Consider the following 13,992-nt stretch of genomic DNA (forward strand, 5'->3'; position numbering starts at 1 on the left):
CCGCTGAGCGGTGACTTCGGCTTCTCCTTTTGCACTTTTTGATGTCTTTTCTCATTCCATATCTCTCCTTCTTCACTTCTTTCACCAAATTCACCTTAAAACCTGCACAAAAACACTGGAATCAAGCATAAACCTGTCCAGCTCTCTTATTTATGAAAATATGAAGAAAAGCATGATTTCAAGCTAGTTTCTAAGTATAAAGGTTGCTTTTAGTATCAATTTTAAGCATGAAAATAACAGTTTTCAACTGTTATCAAGCGGCACTCAGGAGCTCACGGGAGGACCGCTGAGGGGCAAAATGGTCGTTGAGGGGAGAAAACTACTCACGCATTCAACATAGAGAGAGAGAAAAGAGTTTGTGTTTGCGTTTTATTTTTCGATGGATAAAGATAGTTTGAAAACATTGAGAATATTTTGACAAAGGTCACGTGGCAAAATCACATGGAATATAAATTAGAAAATAAAAAATGACATGGAAATGAAGTGGAAATGAAGTGAGGTAGGATATCAAGTGGAGAGTTGATTTTGTGATTTCAAAATTAGAATTTGAGTTTGGGTTAGAGAGAACCTAAATAATCGTTTTTTCTCTTACATGCGTTGTTAGAGTTTACCATTCGTCTAAGTATTGCTGTTGACATATTCCTTTCATCCATCGATAAGTGTTTGTTGTCGTTTGAACCTTTGGAAGGAACAAGCATCAAAAGGGATGCGTTTTCACCGTTTCGTTGTCGTTGGACTATTTGGTTATGCCATTTATATAGAATTTCATGTATAATGAACCATTCTCTGTAAAAATCAAAGTGCAAAAACTGCATTGGTAGCAAAGAGAAGATAAGTGGAGAATTCAGGCAAATGTTTTGTACAAGCAGGTCAATTATGAAAATGACATTCATTTTGAAGTGCCTAATTTATTCTTTAACGATTTTTGAACATAAAAGTGATGTCGACAAAATTATTATGCCATTTATATAGAATTTCATGTCTAAGAAACCATCTTTTGTAAATATCAAAGTGCAGAAACTGCATTGGTAGCAAAAGCAAAATAAGTGAGAGACACGTCAACTATGAAAAATGACATTCATCTTAAAGTGTCTAATTTATTCCTTAACAATTTTTTAATATAGAAGTGATGTCGAGACAATTATTATGTCATTTATATAGAATTTCATATCCAAGGAACTATCTTTTTGTAAAACTCAAAGTGCAGAAACTACATCGGTAACAAAGACAAGAGTCATTCTAATTTATTCCTTAACCATTTTTGAACATAAAATTGATGTCGAAACAATTATTATGCCATTTATATAGAATTTTATGTTCAAAGAACCATTTTTTGCAAAAATCAAAATGCAGGAAATGGTAGCAAAGACAAAATTCATTTTGAATGTCATTTTCACAGTTGATCTGTCTGTGCAAAATCTTTGCTTGAACTTTTCACTTATTTTGACTTTATTATCGATACAGTTGGACAGCGGCGAACGCTTATCATTAAGTGGGAGAGACGACTATACAACATACAGACGTTATGACGAACTGTAAAATCCAACAATGATGGACAATAGGCACACTTCTAAGTGGTTGGAAAGGGAGACGATTCTCTAGGGTTCTTGACACCCAAACTCAGATTCTAAAATCACAAAATGAACCCCTCCACTTAAAACCCCATACCACTTCATTTCCACGTCATTATCCTTTTTGGGTGACTGTGGAATTTTAACTATTTACATAGTTTGACGTAAGCGAAATGTCGAATATGCCCTTGCCATAAAGTTCACTATATTTCGAAAACCATAGTGAGAGAAATAGGAGGTTTGGTTAGAGAATTTAGAGAGATGGGAAGGAGGATCCTGAACGATGCCTTGAGGAGTATGGTGAATGCAGAGAGAAGAGGGAAAGCTATGGTGGAACTCAAGCCAATTTCCACTGTTATGTCTTCATTTCTCCGAATCATGAAAAACCATGGTATCTTTTCTTTCTCCTGCCACTATTTTTATAATTTGTATTCTTTTTTCTAAAACTCGAAACCCCTTTTAACTGCTTCACAATTTCAAATCTGGCAATAATGAAATGGTATGAATTCGCTTTTCAAAAGTGATTTCAGTCTCTGAAATTTATGTCATCAGAGTTTGAATGACTTTCGTTGTTGATTTGGTTACTGTCATCCTTTTCCGTCTGAGTCTGAGCATGACTTTCTGTGTGTGAAATATCTTTAAGATTGCAAGGGTCCATGAACCGATATAAAGTTCTTTAAGATTCTAACAGTTACTCTGTACTGTGCCACTGTTAGTGTAGTTAATTTGGCTTAAATTCCTAATAGGTTATATCAAAGACTTTCAAGTCTATGATCCGCATAGAGTGGGGAGGATAACGGTTGAACTACAAGGTAGGATTAACGATTGCAAGGCTCTTACATACCGAAAAGATATGAAGGCAAGGGATCTTGAAGCCTACAGATTGCAGACTCTTCCTACTCATCAGGTTGGTTTATGTTAATGATTCGTTTTCGTGTCACAGCTTCCGACTGCTGTTTTTGTCTGATTGTGGTTGTTATAATTTGTGTTTTAAGAATGATATGTCAATGGAAATCAAAGGAAAAAGATAATTGTGCCTTTCTATTGCTGTGTGCAGTGGGGTTATGTTGTGATTACTACTCCTGACGGTGTTTTGGATCATGAAGAAGCCATTAAGAAGAATGTAGGCGGCCAGGTTCTTGGTTACTTTCACTGAAATGATCGTTGCCATGCTATTTTGGCTGTGTATCACGTTCAGTTATGTTTCCAGATAAACATTCAAAGATTTTTTTTTTCCTGTATGAATGTTATAAGATAGCAGCTCATGCATGGAGAGTATGATGAATTGCATTCGATGCTTTGTGGAAATTAGTCCTGTTTTGGTTAAATGGTATTTTAAACATGAAGGAATGTTATGCCTCCTATTTCTTAATGTACTTCAAGTTCCAAGTCATGTAGTCCAGGGTTAATTCTATCATTCTACGCAGTGGTTTCCTTTTTCTTCCAAAAACAAAGGGACTAAATTGAGATTCCACGCGAAAAAAAGGACTTCGTGAATGATTAAACCAATAAATAAACCAATGAATGAGACAGATGTTGACAATATATACACATCAAATTCCTAAAATTAGCAAACTACCTACCTAGAAAACCTAACTAAATGGCTAGAACTGGAAACTAAGAGCTAAATCTGTAATTATTGAATGCAGAAGCATGAATCTTATGTAGAAACAATCATGAAACAGTAATTGGAACTGGAATTTAGCAGCAGAAATCAAAACTCAACATTCAAAACAAAGAAAAACTGGTGCCCGGGAGATAACGAGAATTACTACCTATGAGTAATCTGGAACAAAACTGAAATCAAACGTTTGGAATGAGTTTCAAATGATTAAATTGCATTGTTGAAAGTAAAAACAGGTTAGAAAGTAAGTGCTGGAATTGAAATCAAATGCAGAACTGGGAATTTAAAGAAAGCTTCTAAAGGCAGTAAAGAAAAGCATGTAAAAGCTGTCTAACAAGAAAACAATAACTCTCAATTGATGTTCATTAGGTTTTACTTTTGATGGCCAAGGATCATTTCGGATTCCTTGGTGTATAGGCGGTTACTTTATACTCACTAAGTCTCAGCACGAATCCATAATTGAGTTTAGTAGGTTACAAAAGTAAAAGCCACATGATCATCAACAGAAAAATGAATTCTGATGTAGAAGTGAGAAAGCATTGTAAAAGCATCAAATGTAAATGTGCAAGAAAGTAAAAGACAGAAAGGTAAAGGTAAAAGCAGTAGAGGAATCTGTAGAAGTTTGCAAGAAAAGTAAAATTGCATGTAAACTAACTTGAATTTGATGTAAACTGGTGTGAAAGTACAAAGATTCTGAAGCACTTGCAACCTAGCTCCTTTGGAGTATAAGGCAGCTGTCAACACTCAATTTTGTCCGGGTTTGTAAAAAATTGTGTTTTTATTGTTTCTTTTATTATTTTTATTTTATTTTACCTTTTTGTTTTATTCTATTTTTATGTATTTAGATCTTTGCTTTTAATTCAATTTCTATTTTATTTCTTATTTTCAATTTGTTTTAATAGTGTTAATTAATCAAAATAATTAAAAAAAAATTGAAAAATAAAATTAAAATTAAAAATAAAGTAAAAAATAAATAAAATAAAATTGGAAAAAGTAAAAAAATAGAAAAAAGGGAGAAAACGTGGGAAATGGTATAGGAGACGTGTCTCAACAGGGGAGACCAGGTGGTTACAAGAGAATATTTTCAAGATTTTGGGGCAGAGATTTTTGGGATCAGAGAGAGAGAAAAGGGGGAGACCAGGTTGTTAGAGCAGCAGAATTTGGTTGGATCAGAGAGAGAAAAAAGGGAGAAAGAGCACGCAGGAACTATCATCTACAATCATCATCCAGAGTCAGCATTGGCACCGGCACCGGCGAGAAGAGATCACCAGCTACACAGCTAGCAGTAGCAGCAGCCATAACAGCAGGTAGGTTTTTTGTTCACCTATACATTCAGATTCATCATATATGCTTACTGCATAAGCTCCATTCACCCCTTATCTCGTCAGCCCATGCACCATCATCAGAATCATTTATCCCCTTCACGCTCAAATGCACACAACACACTCATCTCTTCCAATACCGCATAAGAGAGAAATCAATCAACATTAAACCAATCAGAAAACAATAAAAGTTAGGGAGGCAGAGAGAAAAATGGCAGTCGAGAAAATACTCGAATGGGAAAAAGAAGAGTGGCGTTGGGGCACTGGTGAGGTTAGTGGCGCGATGGCGTTGAGTCCCGGCGGCCTGGAGCTGTTGAGGAGGAATCCGGTGGCCGTGGAGGTGACGGAGGAGGTAGACTAGGGTAGGCACGGGGAGCCTTATCGTGGCAGTGGTCGTGGAGGTTTTAGTAATGGTGAAGTTGATGATGATGGGTGTTGATGACGCGAAGGGATCGGAGATGAACGCGGAAGAAGACCCTCCCTGAGAATCGCGGTTTTCGAAAAGAGAAAGGCGGAGACATTGGCGTCGTGACTGGTGGTGGTTCTGGGGGTACGAGTTGTCGCCGGCGAGGCCAAGGCTTGTTTTGGTTGAGGCGACGGTGGACGGATATGGCAGAGGTGGTGTTGAGTCCGTGGTGCAGAGCTTGGGACCTTGGGTCAGAGAAGACGCGAGCTGGGGAATGAGGATGAACCTCCTGAACCCCTAGAAAATTCTAGGTTAGAAAGCATTGGACTGGGCCAAGCCCAGAAATGGGCGTACGTCTGGTGCATTGGGCCTCTTTTGGAGCGCTCGTTATTTGGCGTCCGTTCGCCATCTCCCCACAACGAACGCTCGTTATCCAAACGAGAGAACGCTCGTTACCTTTAAGCCATTTTGACCGTTCGCTCAGCACTCTCACCAACGAGCGCTCGTTATCCAAACGAGCGAACGCTCGTTATCCAAACGAGCGAACGCTCGTTATCCTTAAGCCTTTTTGACCGTTCGTTCAAACATTCTCACCAATGAGCGCTCGTTCGTCATTTCCCCACAACGAACGATCGTTACTTAGCGCTCGTCCGCCACTTCCACCGCGAACGCTCGTTACTTAGCGCTCGTTCGCCACTTCCACAGCGAACGCTAGTTACTTAGCGCTCGAACGCTCGTTACTTAGCGCTCGTTCGCCACTTCCACAGCGAACGCTCGTTACTTAGCGCTCGTTCGCCACTTCCACAGCGGACGCTCGTTACTTAGCGCTCGTTCGCCACTTCCACAGCGAACGCTCGTTACTTAGCGCTCGTTCGCCACTTCCACAGCGAACGCTAGTTACTTAGCGCTCGAACGCTCGTTACTTAGCGCTCGTTCGCCACTTCCACAGCGAACGCTCGTTACTTAGCGCTCGTTCGCCACTTCCACAGCGAACGCTAGTTACTTAGCGCTCGAACGCTCGTTACTTAGCGCTCGTTCGCCACTTCCACAGCGAACGCTCGTTACTTAGCGCTCGTTCGCCACTTCCACAGCGAACGCTCGTTACTTAGCGCTCGTTCGCCACTTCCACAGCGAACGCTCGTTAATTAGCGCTCGTTCGCCACTTCCACAGCGAGCGCTCGTTACTTAGCGCTCGTTCGCAACTTCCACAGCGAGCGCTCGTATTTTAGCGTCCGTTCACCATCTGCCCAATGAACGTTCGTCACTCAGCTTCAATTTCTCAACGTCCGTTCGTCATCTCTCTCGACGAACGCTCGTCATTCAGCTCACATTTCTAAACGTCCGTCCGTTATGTTCCCCAATGGACGTTCGTCCTCTCCCCCAACGAACGTTCGTTCTTTACCTAACGAACGCTCGTTATTCTGAATCTCTTCACAGCGTTCGTTCAGCCTCACCAATCTCTTTTGTTTATTTTTCTTTATTGTCTTATTTTATTTTGTTCTATTTATTTATTTTAGACATTTACTTATCCTAAAATCTATATTTAATAATACAATATTGATAGTTTAAATAAAAGAATTTACAAAAATATTTTGAAAAGGTTTAAGCACACGTGCGACCGCTCGCGTAGGCCTTGTGCTGAAAATCTTTTCCTTTTCTTTTATAAAAATTAAAAATCAAATAAAAATATTTTGAAAAGGTTTAAGCACACGTGCGACCGCTCGCGTAGGCCTTGTGCTGAAAATCTTTTCCTTTTCTTTTATAAAAATTAAAAATCAAATAAAAATATTTTGAAAAGGTTTAAGCACACGTGCGACCGCTCGCGTAGGCCTTGTGCTGAAAATCTTTTCCTTTTCTTTTATAAAAATTAAAAATCAAATAAAAATATTTTGAAAAGGTTTAAGCACACGTGCGACCGCTCGCGTAGGCCTTGTGCTGAAAATCTTTTCCTTTTCTTTTATAAAAATTAAAAATCAAATAAAAATATTTTGAAAAGGTTTAAGCACACGTGCGACCGCTCGCGTAGGCCTTGTGCTGAAAATCTTTTCCTTTTCTTTTATAAAAATTAAAAATCAAATAAAAATATTTTGAAAAGGTTTAAGCACACGTGCGACCGCTCGCGTAGGCCTTGTGCTGAAAATCTTTCCCTTTTCTTTTATAAAAAGTTAAAAATCAAATAAAAATATTTTGAAAAGGTTTAAGCACACGTGCGACCGCTCGCGTAGGCCTTGTGCTAGAAAACCTTTTCCTTCTTTATTAAAAATACTAAAAATATTCCCAAACTACAAGTAATCTTTCGGCTAGAACTACGTTACCCTTGATTCTTCACCAAAAATGGGGATACGTAGGAGCAAGGCCAGTTCTTGTCAGGTTCATTTCAAAAAATACAAAATCATTATCCATAATCAATTTCTCAAACAAATTTCTCAAACAAAATTTTCAAGCAGTTTCCGAAAGAACTACGTAACCCTGATTTCTCATTTTGAATGAGAATACGTAGGAGCAAGGTCAATCCTTGTCGGGCCCAAAAAAAAACTAAAAAATATATTTTGTTTATTTACAATTTTATTTTAGGGAATAATTAAACATTTTGAAAACCACATCACATTCGCGCATTTAGTTAAAGGTACTGCCTTCGGGCAGGCGCTATAGGGTGCTAATACCTTCCCTACGCGTAACCGACTCCCGAACCCAGAATCTGGTTTTCGCGGACTGTGTCTTATTATTTTATGGTTTTTCCGTAGTTTTCCATAATAAACTATGGTGGCGACTCCAAAATCTCTTTTCGAAACCTGTTTCTTTTTGGATCGTCGTCCCGTCGCGATTCCGGTTGCGACAGATGGCGACTCCACTGGGGAGTTTTTAGAGAGTCAAGCCATTTAATTAGATGCACGATTCTGATGTGGTTTTGCTTTATGTTTTCCTCCCCATTTTTTATGTTTGATATTTTAAATAATTGCATAAGTTGCTTGGATTGTTCTATATTGAAACCTAGGGTAGAAAACATGTTTATATCTGCCTGGGAAATCTTCTGGTTGTTTTGCAGGTGAGGGTTTGGGTATGCATTGCATTCTCCCTTCACACACGCACATTATGCATATGATGAGTGAGGCCCTATACCCGGGTCTGAGCGCAACTTAGAATTAGAGGGGTTGTGTAGCGGTGTCACTCTGGGATGTACTTCCTGTTTGGCTATCGTGAGAACCCCAGCTAGAGTCTGTTCTCTTCATTTGTGTCTTCACACCTAGTTGATTACTCTGACTGTTGTGGAGATACTATGAAGGGGGCCATAGCTCTAGTGGCCGTGGATCTTTAGGTTCAGGTAACTATCTTTGAGAGATTCCATATACTTAACCTTAGATCTTAAGTGTTCAACCTTCATTAGGGCACAAAGGGAGAAGTGTGCAGTCTTATAACCCTCATTTTTGCTTAATAAAATCAAGCACCTTGTACGTATCTTTATACCTTTTTTATACACCTTTTTCTTTTATTTCTTTCTTTTTCTCATGCATTTTTATGGTCTTGTCACTGGTTCTAGTCAGAAAATTATAAATTTGTGATTGAGTCCTTAAGGTAAAGATGGAAATTAACATGGATTTTGAGTCGAGGGGTATTCAAGTTCATACATTCTGATGAAAAGACACACATCAAGCAAAGGAAGATAATATGGATGGCCTGAGAGAACTGCTGAAGAAAATGGAGACAACCCAAAAGGATGCATTCAGGAAGGAGTATGGGAATTTGTTGAGCCTGTTAGAGGTGGAAATTCAAACACCGGCCATTACTCTTTTAGCCCAGTCTTATGAACCACCATTGAGGTGCTTCACTTTCCAAGATTTCCAACTAGTGCCACCAGTGGAAGAATTCAAGCAAGTCTTAAATTTGGAAAAAAAACTCCATACAACTACTTTGAGCAGTATATCCTTGTCTTGCAGTGAGCGAGGATCAGGAAAATACACCTAATGAAGTTGGAAAGCGAGTTTAATCAAGGGCAAAGTGAGGGGCCTTCCTCAAAGATACTTATAGGAATACCTACATCATTTGGCTTAAGAGGAAAATTGGGAAATGTTTACGAATGTATTAGCTCTTCTCCTCTATGGTGTCACGCTTTCTCCTAAATGTAAAGAACCTCGTCGACTATGCCGCTATGAATGCATTCGTGGGATACGAAGAGCGCTGTGAGAATCCAGTCGCTACCATCCTGGCTGAAGTTCATGGGACCCTTAATCATTGTTATGAGTTGAAGGGAGGGAAAGTGTTATGTTGTGTTCATCTCCCGCGTGACTGAGGACGCCTTAAAGGCCACCTGTCCCATGTTTGAGCTATGGCAGTATAAACCAAATGTGAAAGGGGCAAATGAATGGGCGCAACTTTGTACAAGTTTAAACAAAGAACAATTTAAATGGTGTGTCCCTTGGCAGCATAGATCGCAAATTATATATCATTTGCAGGAGCTAAAAATGAGCTTGGAAGAGTCTCCAACAAAATTATAGAGATGAATCAACAAGGCACGCAGAAACGCTCGTCACACATGCAGAAACGCTTGGCGCAAGGGTGACGCCAAGTGAACGTTCGTCCAGCTCTCAAAAGACAACGCTCGTCCTGAAGCAGAAGAGGACGCTCGTTTTGAAGGAGACGTTCGTCCAGATGACGTGAGAAGAGGACGTTCGTCCAGGACTCTTAGAGAGGACGATCGTCGAGGTAGAAATGGACGCTCGTCACATAGCGAGCGCACACAAGTATCGCGGACGCTCGTTGATAGAGAACGAACGGCAGAAGAAGCACAGGACGCTCGTCGCAAGAGTGGCCGCTCGACCAGACCTCTCGCACAAGTGGACGCTCGTCCTAGACGCTCGTCCAGACATGTTAACGCTCGTTCAGAAAGGGAGCTCGTGCAGGACGCTCATCACTTAGCGAGCGCACGCTCGTTTCATGGCGAGCGGACGCTCGTTGACAATGAAAGTGGACGCTCGTGTAGCAGAAAACGTTCGATCAGATAGTGGACGCTCGTCCAGACATCCAACGCTCGCACATGGACGCTCGCCGAACACAGCGCTCGTCCAGAAGAGGACGTTCGTCCACATTCGTCTTCACGTTCGTCCAGAAATGGGACGCTCGTTAAGGAACGCTCGTCCAGTCGGGGAAGAGGACGCTCGTTGCAGGCCGCTCGTCCAGAACGCTCGTACAAGTGGACGCTCGTCCAGAATCCAGTCGCTCGTTCAGAATTGAGACGTTCGTCCATTGGGACGCTCGTCCACGTTCGTCCAGCAGAAGCACGTTAGTCCAGCAAGTGGACGCTCGTCACCAAGAGAATGCTCGTCCAGCGCTCGTCCATGGACGCTCGTCCAGAATTGGGTCGCTCGTCCAGAAAATTGGACGCTCGTCCAGAATTGTATCGCTCGTCCAGAAAATTGGACGCTCGTCCAGAATTGGGCCGCTTGTCCAGAATTTGGACGCTCGTCCAGAGATGACCCGTGACTCAATTCTTGTACCCTTCTTTATATCAGAATCCAGAGGCAGTTGGAAAGGGGGATGTAGAACGGGGAGGAGACCAGGGACGCAGCTGCAGCTGCTCCAAGGGGCTTCCATGGTGGAAAAAATCCAATTTCCACCACCCAATCCATCATTTCTCTCTTCTATGTTGTATATGTGTAGCTAAAACACCATTTCACTGGGGTTGAGAGGAGACACGAGATAATGGACTTTTAATAAAGATTCCCTTGGCCAATGAATCGTAGAGAGGGTTAGGACAATCAAGTTACCATTCAAGTCGATCCCTCCTTACCGAAGCAAAAAAAAAAAAAAACTTCGTAGTGCTGAGCAGCGGATGGGATCAGCGGTTGAGAAGTTGGAAAAATGTAGCATCAAGTTAAAGAGGAGACATCTGTAAATAATGATCTATATAAGAGTATTTCGTGGAACAAGGACAACTTACAAAGAAGTGGAAGAGAAGTCTCTCATAGCTAGCTTCCCTTGCCAATGGAGCTATTGAAAATGTCCCTAAGTTCTTAGCTGATGCTGAGTCTGTAATGTCAATCATCAACCCGCCTAAGGGGATTGAAACATTCCTCAATTGCTGCAAGAAACTGATAAGAGAAATGAAGAATGTGATGGCTAAAGCCTGAGGTGGTTGACCAAGACTTCCTGTGTCTCACGCTTTGGGAACTTCTGAATGATGAACCGCCTTATGGACTCCGTTTCGTGTTAATTTCCAAATTATACCAAGGCAAAATTTTCACAGCTTTATAATTTCCGACTAGAGTATTTAAATTACATTGTCTCTTCTTTTTCTTTTCATTTTCATTTTCATTTTCTTAAATTGTTTCATCTAAAAAAAAATAATATACCTAAACATCCAAGATACCTTAAAGGACTTGAACCAGTTAATAAATCTTGGAGAACCAAGGAGAAATTCAAGATGGGATGAAAGTCGATATCCAACAACTGAAGGGATAAATGAGCCAAATCCTAGAGGCTCTGAATGCGTTACAAAGCCCTGAAGATTCGTGTGCACCACGACTACAATACAGAGTTCGAGAGGCCTAAATTTTCTCCTCATATGGTCTTCCCCTACATTACACTTCACCCTTGGGAGTGGAATTGAGGCATGTTCACACTTAAAAGGCAGAAAATACCGTAGTTGAAGGAAGAAACAAGCTTGGGGCAACCACTTTCATGGTACCCTAGGAGATGATTCAGCCACGCCTTGTGAGCAAGATAATGACGAAGCAACCCGAGTTGAAATCTTTCCCTCATTGTTGTTGCACCAGTGGATGTTGATGCTGACAAGCTTAAATTTGAAATACTGGAAAAAGGATAAGAGTCATGGAAGGGGGAGGAAGCTCTAAGTTTGCAAATGTTGCAGGGTTATGCTTAGTCTCAGATGATATGCTGATACCTCCCAAATTTTAAATTACCCGGAGGCACCACTTGTCCAAGAGCCATCTCATGATGTACAGAAAGAAAATGGTTGTGCGTTCCTATGATGAAAAGTGGTCAATTCGTTTTTCTAAGGTAGATTAGCTGGCATGACACCAAACTGGGGCACTCATCTTGAATCTTCGTGCATCCGGTCTTGGGGAGATTTGGTGGATGCTCTCTTGAGGTAGTACAAATACCACATGGACGGGACATCTCATTGATTACAACCACGAAGCATGGTGAAGAAGGAGTATGAATTATACAAAGGATACGCCCAAAGGTGGAAAGAGATTGATGCTCAAGGAAAGTCTCTTATGAGTGATAACGAGATGGTTGACACATTCCTAAATACTCTGCAATCACCCTTCTGTGAGACCATGATGAGCAGTGTTTCCCTAAAATTCTCAAACTTGGTGATAATCCAAGAAAGAATTGAAATTGGTGTGAAGACTGAAAAGATCGCACAAGGTTCTACTATGACAACAAATGTGAACAAGTTTGGTCTAAGCCTGGGATAAGGAGAGAAGAAAGAGCTCAATCACATCCCACTGCTCAAATACCGTTGGCCTACCCTTTGAAACCGTTTTGAGGAAGATTGGAGACTAGACCCAAACTCAATTTCCCACCAAACTGTTAGGCAAACATGCTGATCAAGACAAAGGGCTTATGAGTTTCACTCCTAACCTTCTGACTTATGCAACATTTCTTCCAAGTCTTCTGCATAAAAAGCTTGGTCTTTACTTGTTACATGAAGCCTGTAAAGCCTCATTTCCACAAGACTCGTGATGCATCATATACAAAAGGTGATTATCATGAAGGGGCTATCGGTCATTCCACCAAAAGTGCTGGTGGTTCAAGCGCAAAGGCAAACTTTGATTCATTCAAGATGATTAAAGTATGAAGAAAGTCAACTAGACACTAAGGCAAGGCTTGTGAATGCCTCTGCAAATGCCATGAAGAAATGAAGTGGGCTTTAAGACCACATAAGAAAGCATAAGTCATTGTACAAGTAAATTTGATGTTGTGAAGTGTCTTGCTACCAGGGAAGTATGCGTTTTGATATCGCACTGTCATCCATGACTTACAATGCAAACACTCACTACAGGGTTTCTCCAAGTAGTGCTGGAAATCGAGTCCTGAAAGGGTATCGTGAAAAAAAAAAACAAAATTGAAAAGAAAATGAAATAAAGTCAATCTTGAGTCACTTATCTTTCTTGCAAATCGTCAAACTTTTGTTTTTCGAAAATAGAAAAGAGCAAAAGAAAAAAATGATGAATAATCAAAAGGAAAATTGGGATGTCAAGTTTTTCTAAGGTCAAGTGTTTAATAAAAAAATAATAATAATTTGACGCTTTCTCCCGAGACGTTTGTGCGCATTTTGCTTGAAAACCTTCACCCTTCACTGTTCCAAAATAAAGGATGTTCCCCAACAAACACTGTCACTGCCCTTAGTAATGGTGTAAAACTTTACACTGGGGCAGATTGGCCTGGCCAAAAATTTTCCTTGCTTGTGCTAGTTGGGTGATCCCTGAACCCATTGAGACAAATAAAAGAATTTTCAAAAGGAGAATAAGTCCACTAGATTGAAAATCCAAAAGGGCGGTCTAGAAAGAAAGGGAAAGGGAAAAATCACTCATGTTGAGGTCATCTGGTCGTAGAATTAATCTTTTGAAAAGAAAGCAATCAGAATTTGAAATGATGTGTGGCCATTTTTTCTTTACCAAAAAACAAAATATATCCATTGTGACCCCGTTTTGAGCCAAAAATAAATCTTTTTTTCAAAATTATTCCCAAGCAAGGGTTGTCATTAGTATGAGTCAACTTAGGAAGCAGTTGAAGAGTACTCAATGATCAAACGAAGAAATTTCATCAAGAAGAGTGAACAAAGAAAAAACAAAAAATCACAAAGTGATGATGAAAAAAAATGAAAAAATGGAGTTCAAGAAAAGCAAAGTGCTCAAAATGTCAAATAGTTGACACAATGCCAGATGATAACCCTTGTTTCAAAAAATAACCGACAAACATTCATTTGGGCCTTTATATCTTTTCTTTCAATACCTTCTAGCCCTAGCCACATTACAAGCCTAATAAAGTCCACGCAGATTGAATAATGTTTGCTCAAATTTTCATAAAGCTTAATTTTGCGAT

General features: G+C 40.3%; 1 protein-coding gene across 1 annotated transcript; it reads left to right on the plus strand.

The window, feature by feature from the left end:
- The first annotated feature begins 1,776 nt into the window (after positions 1-1,776).
- Positions 1,777-2,964, plus strand: LOC148193243 (small ribosomal subunit protein uS8my). Its single transcript, XM_088098550.1, has 3 exons — positions 1,777-1,962; positions 2,318-2,478; positions 2,629-2,964. The coding sequence occupies exons 1-3, from the start codon at positions 1,833-1,835 to the stop codon at positions 2,725-2,727; spliced, it is 390 nt and encodes a 129-aa protein (XP_087954676.1). The 5' UTR covers positions 1,777-1,832; the 3' UTR covers positions 2,728-2,964.
- The last annotated feature ends 11,028 nt before the right edge of the window (positions 2,965-13,992 follow it).

Source organism: Vigna umbellata, chromosome 9 (genome assembly GCF_029865625.1).
Source record: "Vigna umbellata cultivar VRB3 chromosome 9, Vumbellata_1.0, whole genome shotgun sequence".
In the NCBI taxonomy this organism is placed as follows: Eukaryota; Viridiplantae; Streptophyta; class Magnoliopsida; order Fabales; family Fabaceae; genus Vigna; species Vigna umbellata.